This window comes from Lolium perenne, chromosome 7 (assembly GCF_019359855.2).
Source record: "Lolium perenne isolate Kyuss_39 chromosome 7, Kyuss_2.0, whole genome shotgun sequence".
Taxonomy (NCBI): Eukaryota; Viridiplantae; Streptophyta; class Magnoliopsida; order Poales; family Poaceae; genus Lolium; species Lolium perenne.
Window position 1 is genome coordinate 4,735,062 of NC_067250.2, and position 10,422 is coordinate 4,745,483.

General features: G+C 45.7%; 1 protein-coding gene across 1 annotated transcript; it reads left to right on the forward strand.

The window, feature by feature from the left end:
- Positions 1-1,459: 1,459 nt before the first annotated feature.
- LOC127311620 (cysteine-rich receptor-like protein kinase 10) lies at positions 1,460-7,665 on the forward strand. The gene is made up of 7 exons (XM_051342067.1): positions 1,460-2,326; positions 2,418-2,525; positions 5,692-5,870; positions 6,274-6,484; positions 6,620-6,860; positions 6,949-7,099; positions 7,211-7,665. Exons 1-7 carry the CDS (start codon positions 1,549-1,551, stop codon positions 7,511-7,513), a joined length of 1,971 nt encoding a protein of 656 aa, XP_051198027.1. The 5' UTR covers positions 1,460-1,548; the 3' UTR covers positions 7,514-7,665.
- Positions 7,666-10,422: the final 2,757 nt, after the last annotated feature.

Genomic DNA, 10,422 nt, shown 5'->3' on the forward strand with positions numbered 1-10,422 from the left:
AGAGCATGGATTTCATACATGATCACCCAAATAAATTATCAACCCATTATATTCCCTTTGTTCCAAATTGTAAGGTACCCTTAAATTTCGTTGGTCAACGACTTAGAACTTTAACTATAATTTGTACTTATAATATATCCATAAAAATAATATAAATATATATAATAATTTATGTAAATATATATCCACAAAAATTATAATATATCCACAAACTTTGACTACTTTTTTACTAATATATATAATACTTAATTTTGACTATAAATTCGACGATACCATTTATACATGCTTAGTTCATATATTGTGGTATATATTAGTGATCAAAGTTGTGCATCAAATATCATGCAAAAAATTATGTGCCTTATATTTTGGGATAGAGGGATTACCGAAAGCTGTAGACATGATTTGACCATACTATTCAGCGACCTAGCTAGTGAAACTTATTGTTGCAAAGGCACCATTTCAAAATTAGGATCTAGTATTATTCATATTTAAGTATGTACCTCATGGTGGACAATGTTATCGATGGCCGTCCGTGTGGCCTCTGTGGCTAGAGACAAACACATTTTTAGTTGGTGGCCGCACCATTATTTCCAGATGGTTTCTTTACCATTCTTGTTGCTGGTACATGTGTTGTTCACTGAAAAGCGACACCTGACGATGATAGCATTGGGTCCTAACTGGAGCACTAGAAACCTGACGATGGCTGAAACTCTCGGGAGTATCTTGGAGCATGAAAATCATATACGATCTCTCAAACAAATAATCAAAGTTGGATACTGAAATTTCTAGACATGATTGGACAATGTGTTCCTTGCGACGACCTAGCTAGAACCAGAACGTCACGATGGTGACTGATTAAAATTGTTATATGGGGACGAGACCGGCTACATGGCTAACGACGAACACATAATTTGTTTACAATTCAGAGTGCCTTAGTCAAGACGTTGTGTGTAAATTATTTGTTACTGGTACGTGTCTTCTTCACAGAAAAATGCCACCTGATATGCAGAGTGCAGACCATAAAGTAACAATGATGAGGAAAAAATAACAAAGTCGGTGACAAAATTAAAGCGCGCTTTCGTTTTTATTCGAGAAAAACGAGGAAAAGTCCACTGACCTCTTCTAGTATAGGTAGAATTTTGTTTTGAAAAGGTGAACGGATCCATTCTAGGTGAGGTGAATGAATGATTCAAGAGAGTAAGCATGAAGTATAAGTTGTTGACACGGGCAGAAGTCATCTGAAAAAAATAAATTACAGGCGTGGGGTGGTGATCTGATGATAGATAAAGGCACTAGCAGTCATATAACGACCCATATAATATTCGTTTATTTCTTATATAGACGTGTTTTGAGTGCTATTTTTTTGTAGGTTGCAGCTAAATAGGCGCTGGTTAAATCAGTTAATCGTCCGAATTCAGATTATTCACTACTCCTAAACCGATCGAGCAGTTAACGATTACCGATTTTCTTATCAGCTAGATAAAGGCACTAGCAGTGATCATCTTTGCTGCCAGAATACCAACAACAACAAGAAGCAGTTCTAGCCATATGGCGATCATCTTGCTGCTCCTTCTACTGAGCAGCTTCACGCTCTTCCAGGGGGGCGCCCAGTCCGCCGTGTTCTGCGACAACGTCAAGGCCGTCGCCTCCACCCTCCCCAACAAAACCTCCTCATCCTCGGTACACTTCGCGACCGCCACCGTCGGCCAAGCCCCCGACGTCGTCTATGCTCTAGCCCTCTGCCGAGGCGACATCCTCGATGACTCCACCTGTGCCAACTGCATCACCAACACGTTCCAATTCATGTCCAACGCTACGCCAGCTGACGTGCAGTGCTTCGACGGCGGCTCCTTCTACGCCGACTGCATCCTCGTCTACAACGGGAACAACATCCTCGCGGCGCCCCTAAGTACCGTGGGAGAATACGACGACGGCGTGCCGCCCTTCGAGAGATGGAACGTCAAGAACGTCACCGGCGACGTGCCCCTCATCACCGGCCTCATCCACCAGTTACTGGTGGAGACCGTGGATAAGGCTGCCAGCTCGACGCCGAGGCGGTTCGCCACGGGCGTCGTGGACAGCAACACCAACTTCCCGAGGGTCTACTCTCTGGCACAGTGCACGCCGGACCTCTCCTCTGGCGACTGTCTCTCGTGCCTGAATCGTCTCCTCGGCATGATCAACTCCACCATGGCCCTGCGCATGGGAGGGCAGATGGGTGTCATACGGTGCTATTTCAGATACGATGCGTCTCAGTTCTACCAGGGCAAACCCATGATAAGTCTCGGGCCGGCATCGCCAGCTCCGGTTCCGGCTGAACACAAGAGTATGTCCAGCACGAACAATCTGTTAACATGTTTACTTGGCATTATTATTTGCAAACTTACTTGGCATCTTATAATGTTCATACATATCAGGGCGGAAGAGCAAGCTGTGGGTAATTCCTATAGTTCTAGTTCCTCTAGCGGGGGCAGCATTTGTGTTTGCCTTCTTATACTTTCGTCGGCTCACAAAGCAAAGAAAAGGTATGCTAACTTGTTTCTGAAATGAAGCAAGATCCATTTAATTTGTTCTAATAATGAGATAACATAAGCATCAATCTAATAACTACACATGCCTGTTAGAACTAATCACTCTCGACATCGGCAAGATGTCGTGTGCGTCGTAGTTTCCGTATACGTCTAGGAGAGTCTAAACCGGATTTAGAACCGGGTCGGCGTCGTGTTGGGTTTGTACCGTGTTGGACGCTGAGTACACCACCGAGTAGGAGTCAGGTTAGCCGTGTATAAGTATACGTGTAACCAGCACTTGTAAACCACCACATCGAGAATCAATACAAAGAAAACAACAGGCTCGATACGGGCCTGTGGCGATACATTGCTTTTCGTGTGCGTGAGTTGGAGCTAGCTGATCGTACTTGGATTGCTGCTGTTTGCATATTGCTTGGCTTGTTTGCTGTGCGTGTGCAGGTCACGTCTCGCCGGATCGTCTTCGTCTACGTCGGAAGTACACGGCGTTTTGGGGCTGGGCCAACAATTGGTATCAGAGCCTCGTGGAGGATCTCCTAGTAACGGGAGGTCATGACGAAGGAGATGGGCGAGTATTCCGGCGTCGCGGCACCGGTGTCGACGCAGTACCCGCAGTACATCCGCGACAACTACACGGTGTGGGCTACCACGATGATGTGGGCGCTCGAGTCCAACGAAATCTGGGAAGCTGTCGATCCAGGCGGCGACGAGTTCAAGAAGGGCGCGTCGAAGTACCGCAAGGACCGACAGGCACTCACGGCCATCTGCTCGGTGATGCCGATGGACGTGAAGCAGCACCTGATCTCGAAGAAATCTGCAAAGGAGGCGTGGGAGACGATCAAGACGCTAAATCTTGGTCACGAGCGCGTCCGCGAGGCGGCCCTACAAACCTTGCAGAAGAAGTACGAGAATCTGGAGATGGGAGAAGATGAGACGCTTGACGCCTTCGCTTCGAGGGTCGCTACATTGGTCAATGGGATTCGCGCGATCGACGAGAAGCTCGAGGAGATCTCGATCGTAAGGCGTTTCCTTCGCGCGGTGCCGCCGCGTTTCTTGTCCGTTGTTTCGGCGATCGAGCAGTGCGTCGATCTCAAGACTCTCACGATGGATGATCTAGTTGGACGGTTCAAGGCTCATGATGAGCGGATGAAGATCACCTACGGTGATGCGGTACCGGATGAGCACGTTATGCTTACCCGTGCCCAGTGGCAGGCGGTGGTCGCCAAAGAGAAGGGTGATAAGGCATATAACAGCAGAAGTGATAAAGAAGCTTCTCGCCCAGCGAAAAAGTACATCGCAGGGGAGGACGAGGATGACGCTCCGCCGAGGAGGAAGTTTGACATAAAGAAAGTAAGATGTCATAACTGCGGCGAGCTCGGTCACTTCAAGGTTGATTGCCGAAAACCACCAAAACCGAAGGAAAGGGCTCTCATCGCCCAGGAAGGAGATGATGGACCGATGATGCTGATGCTCGAAGTATGCGAGCAGAAGGACGAGGAGGAGCTACCTCCTCCATCACCGGCTACGGAGATTGTGATGGATCACGGTCTACCGTGTGTGGATCACGTGGATAAGCTATGCGACGAAGGTGTCGTCGAGAAGCTACGGAGTGCCCCGTACCCATGTGAAACCACGTTTGAGGCAAGTGAAGCTTTGGAGCTCGTGCATGGCGATATATGCGGTCCAATTTCACCCGCAACCCCGTCCGGTAATGAGTACTTCATGCTTGTGGTGGATGATCTCAGTCAATACATGTGGATTGTGTTGCTGAAAAGTAAGGATCAAGCTATACAAGCATTCGAGAAGATCAAGGAAGCTGGAGAGGTCAAGGCGAGGGTGAAGAAGTCCCTACGCATAGATCGGGGTGGTGAATTGAAGCATAAGGTGGTGGCCATGGCACGGAGCATGATGGAGAGTAAAGGCTTGCCAGGAAAGTTCTGGGGTGAGGCAGTCAACACGGCTGTCTACTTGCTGAACAGGGCGCCAACTAGGAGTATGGTTGGTGGGACTCCGTACGAAGCATGGTACGGACGAAAGCCCTCGGTTGATCATCTTCGCACTTTCGGGTGCGTGGCGCATGTCAAGACGGTGTCTAGCCATAAAAGCAAATTGGCGGATCGGAATACTCCAATGATCATGACTGGTTATGAAGAAGGCTCGAAAGCGTATCGTTTGTGCAATCCCTCGACTAACAAGGTGATTGTCGCGTGTGACGTAGTCTTCGAGGAAGACTTATCATGGATTTGGAACTCCACGGAACCGGAAGAGATTTTCACTGTTGGACACAGTGACTGTAGGCATGCAGATGATCAAGTTTGGCCAGACACAAGCGTTGGTGCAGCAGCACGCTCGCTAGTGTCTCGCGCTCGACCTGGAGATGAGCCGAGCGAATCCAGCGGTGAAGTTCCAGGCGCTACACCTGGAGGTGTCTCTCCGCGTGGGAGCCCCAGAGCGAGCAGCAGCTCGCGCGCTTGGGCAGACAATCTAGGCAGCAGTGCGCCAGGAGGCTCAGCAGTGGAGCTCCACGGGAGCTCAGTTCGGACCACTCCTAGCGAGGCTAGCAGGCCGGCAGGAGGTGCATACGGGAGCCCACCAAGCAGGCGTGGAAGCTCACAAGCATGGTGTCCACGTTGGGAACCAGGAGGCTTATTTCTGATACCTCTGATACCAATTGTTGGCCCAGACCCGGCAGTACTCTCGCCGATCTGTTACCAAACACAGCCCCTGTACGTCGAGTACTTTCCGACGTAGACGACGAAGCGATTTCCGGCGAGACGTCACGCACGTACCAATCACCAATCCGCCTAGATGTGCACGTATAGCAAATCAGCTAAGCTAGCTAGCAGCTAGCTCGATCTGTTGCAAGCAGCAACACAACCCACGCACACAAATATTGATTGGATTGCCAAAGGGCCTTGTCGGTCCTTGTGCTTTTTCTATTGATTCTCAACTCACGGTGGTTACAGAGTACAAGGTAGGCCTCAGCTTTTATACACGCAGGTAATCAGCTAGTCCTACTCCACGTAGACTTCCAATCCTAACCGGAGACATACGTCAGAACCTACTCGTATATGAACTCTAGTCCTATACGGAGGTTACGTCCACGACACCGTGCTGGTGTTGTCGTGCTTAATGCTAACAATGCCCTCAATCAAATATTCAGGTAACGTGCTGAGATTAGAAGGATCCAGGAATCAGGATTCAGAAGGGGAGGAACAACTTGTTTGGCAAGGGAAAAATTCAGAGTTCTCCATGTTTGACTTTGAACAACTACTAGCGGCTACAAATAATTTCTCAGAAGAAAACAAACTTGGGCAAGGCGGCTTTGGTGCTGTATACAAGGTACATTAGTATTTGATTTTCATATTCTTATTGGGAACTACTTTAGGCTGCTTACATGATTGAGAGGATTAGTTTTTTTTGAAGGATGCACAGTAGGTTTCCCCACTGCATAATTTTTTTATTTTTAAATTTTCGTGACAAGTACAACTAATGAAGGTGCTAGAGAAGAGCACCTTGAAAGCCAGAAAACAAAGTACACTAAATTAGTCACCCAAATCTTCATGCCAGAATATTTTTTCCTCGTTGCTTGTGAAGTAGGAGACCCATTTCCTTCTTAAAGTAGGATTACTGTTAATAACAACGGATCGTTTGACTGACCTAGCTCATAGTTCATAACATGGAGTGGAGGGAGGACTAGAGTGAAAACTTGAAGATCCTAACTTCTGAATACATATTTTTCCAGGGCAAGCTTCCCGATGGGTTCTATATAGCAGTTAAGAGACTTGCTTCACATTCAGGACAAGGTTTCACTGAATTCAGAAATGAAGTCCAACTCATAGCCAAACTCCAGCATAGCAATTTGGTTAGGCTCTTGGGATGTTGCTCTCAGGAGGACGAGAAAATATTGGTGTATGAATACTTGCCAAACAAGAGTTTGGATTTCTTCATCTTTGGTATGCATTTGCATTTGCTCACTCATTTTACATATAGTTTTCCGACGCATCAAAATGGCTGAAACTGAAGCCGTACTTTCTCATTTTTCCTTGTGCCCTGTTATTTTGTTATACTGAATTCTAACTAATGTGCAGATGAAAAAAGAAGAGCTTCACTAGATTGGTCCAATATTATAGCAGTTATTGAAGGAATAGCTCATGGGCTTCTTTACCTACATAAACATTCACGTCTGCGTGTCATACATCGAGATCTTAAACCAAGCAATGTTCTCTTGGACAGCGAAATGAATCCAAAGATTTCAGATTTTGGGTTAGCAAAAATATCCACCTCAAATAACAATGAAGTCAACACTACAAGAAGAGTGGTTGGTACATAGTAAGTTTCAGCAATAGCCACTCATGAGTATTTATACTACAATTTGACATTACACAACAATTTTGACATGTATCATATACCATTCTAGTGGTTACATGGCTCCTGAGTATGCTTCAGAGGGCATATTCTCAATTAAATCCGACGTCTTCAGCTTTGGTGTTATTATGCTCGAGATCCTTAGCGGAATACGAAATTCTGGAAGCAAACAATGTGGAGATTTCATCAATCTTCTTGGATATGTAAGACTAAGCACACAAAAAATTATCATTTAAAATTTCATTTTACTTTTGTGACACAACCTATGTTCTTACAAACTTGAAGATGTAATACAAGTTCACAATTCCAAACAGGCATGGCAATTGTGGGAAGAAGGGAGGTGGGTCGATATCATTGATGCAACATTGCTTCCCAAAAGTCACTCGGTGAAGATGATCAGGTACATTAACATAGCATTATTGTGTGTACAAGAGAATGCAGCAGATCGACCAACAATGGCAGATGTTATATCAATGCTCAGCAGCGACATTATGATCCTTCCTGAGCCCATGCAACCGGCTTATTTCAATGTTAGAATAGGAAATGAAGAGTCGTCCACCACTATTGAGTCATGTAGTATTAATGATATTACCATATCTGTCACTGTTGGGAGGTAGCGTTTCAATGGTGTGATCACAATTGGGAAGCAGTGTTTTACTGGTGTGATGTAGTTTCTAACATCCCAATGTATGTTCATGTGCAATTTTAGTTGGTCGCTCCCTTCCTATTTTTACTATATTATTTTTTCTTTTCATCTTACCTAATATTCACGTCCAATTTTATTTTTATTTCATATCTATTAACTACCGTGATTTTGTGTAATTTTTCTTTTGGGTCAATTTTGTGTCAGCTGTGCGTGTACATGGTTATCGTATTACATTCATATTTAAGCTGTTCATTTTACCACATTCTCCGCAGAAAGCGAAGAATTTTGATCTGAGAACCTCTCACAAAGGGAAAATAACATATCATACTAGGTCGAGGGAATTAGAATAAAGCAACTAGGCCGAAGCTACCATCACAAGTACACCAAGCCAATCTCAGCAACCAATCATGTGTAGGGTGCAGAAGTAAAATGAAGTGTTTTTTTCCCAAAAGCATGGCACATCGTTCTCACTCGCATCTGTTCAAGTGCTTCGCCCTAAACCACAAGAAACAACCACCTCACAGAGCACAGAGGAAAAGACCCGGACACAATATCAATTGGCACGCCCTCTCAAACTTATGAATGACCATAATTTAACTATGAAATTCTATGAAACGAGTTTTCCAGTGACACTACAAGAAGGAGAAGTACATCTATTGGATCATGGGTAGGCTACGATACCACAAGATATAATTTTCTAGCATGAAAATAAGATGATGTTACTTATATAGTTTACATGATAACAATTATATGCATGTGTAGACTGAGGACGTAGATTCTGGACATAACGGTCAATTAGGTGAAGTCCTACTATCTTTTTATCCTCGCCAGTTCACTTGAACCGTCGGCTAGATCTCATCCAACTCCGGCAACTTCCAACATAACCGACCACCTCCTCTCTCTCCACTTCTGCCCCTCTCTATTTTCCATCGGGCTTAACCACCACATCATAGTGCCAACTCAAGCCCTAGTCGAGGATCTCGTCTATATAGAAACGATCTTGAACCCTAGCCATCACCAGTCACCTTCATCTCCCTCGCCGTTGTCGGAGGAGGATATTGTGCAAAGCCAGAGCATTAGACGGTGGTGGAGGGGCTTTCCCCACCACGGTGACACGGGGTGGCTCGTACGTATCTGGGTGGCGGCTACCATGGCTGCTTAGGCAGCGTGGTGGTCTAGATAATCCTCGTCAGCTCGGCTTCATGCGGTAGCATGTGACATGCATGTGGCCATAATGGGCAGCCGGGCTTGTCGGTGTGTTGAGGAGTTCTGTTTTTGGCCCAAGCCAGCAAAGGCAACGTCTGTGTGCGCCTCTTCCCTCTTTAGTCAGTGTCGTGGTATCGAGTGCTTGTTCCCCTCCCCTCTTTTCTCCGGGAGAAACCTCAGTCCTTGTATTAGACGACAGTGGCATCTTAGGCCATGACCCTCTTTGGGGCATCATCTTTGGAGTCGAGAGCGGTTGGACGGTCATGTGGTATGTCGGTGGTGATAGTGAAGTAGCTTCATCTTACATGGAGTCTATGGCGGAGATGCCAAGTGATGTCTACGCCCCCTCCTTTTCCTATAGACAGTGTTGGGCCTCCAAGAGCAGAGGTTTGTACAACAGCAGCAAGTTTCCTTAAGTGGATCACCCAAGGTTTATCGAACTCAGGGAGGAAGAGGTCAAAGATATCCCTCTCAAGCAACCCTGCAATCACAATACACGAAGTCTCTTGTGTCCCCAACACACCTAATACACTTGTCAGATGTATAGGTGCACTAGTTCGGCGAAGAGATAGTGAAATACAGGTGGTACGAATGTATATGAGCAGTAGTAACGGCGCCAGAAAAGTGCTTGCTGGCGTGCAGTAAGTAAACATGCAGCAGAACAGTAAATAAACGGAGATTGCAGTATTTGGAAACAAGGCCTAGGGATTATACTTTCACTAGTGGACACTCTCAACATTGATCACAGAATAGATAAATGCTATACTCTACACTCTCTTGTTGGATGATTAACACCACTAATTGTGTAGGATTACATGAACCCTCAATGCCGGAGTTAACAAGCTCCACAATATTCGATATTCATGTTTAAATAACCTTAGAGTGCACGATAGATCAACACAACTAAACCAAGTACTAACATAGCATGCACACTGTCACCATCACACTATGAAGGAGGCATAGATCACATCAATACTATCATAGCAATAGTTAACTTCATAATCTACAAGAGATCACAATCATAACCTACGCCAAGTACTACACGACGCACACACTGTCACCATTACACCGTGCAGGAGGAATATAGTACTTTAATAACATCACTAGAGTAGCACATAGATAAATAGTGATACAAAGCACATTGCAATCATAAAGGGATATAAATAAGCACTTCACTATGCTATTCATAACAGTGAATAAGTATTCTGTGAAATATAGCCTAAGAGACCCACACGGTGCACACACTGTCACCTTTACACACGTGGGACAAGGAGTCTCCGGAGATCACATAAGTAAAATCCACTTGACTAGCATACTGACATCTAGATTACAAGCATCATCATATGAATCTCAATCATGTAAGGCAGCTCATGAGATTATTGTATTGAAGTACATAGGAGAGAGATTAACCACATAGCTACCGGTACAGCCCCTTAGCCTCGATGGAGAACTACTCCCTCCTCATGGGAGACAGCAGCGTTGATGAAGATGGCGGTGGTGTCGATGGAGATGCCTTCCGGGGGCACTTCCCCGTCCCGGCGGAGTGCCGGAACAGAGATTCCTGTCCCCCAGATCTTGGCTTCGCGATGGCGGCGGCTCTGGAAGGTTTCTCGTACCGTGGCTTTTCCGTATCGAAGTTTTAGGTCAGGGACCTTTAAATAGGCGAAGAGGCGG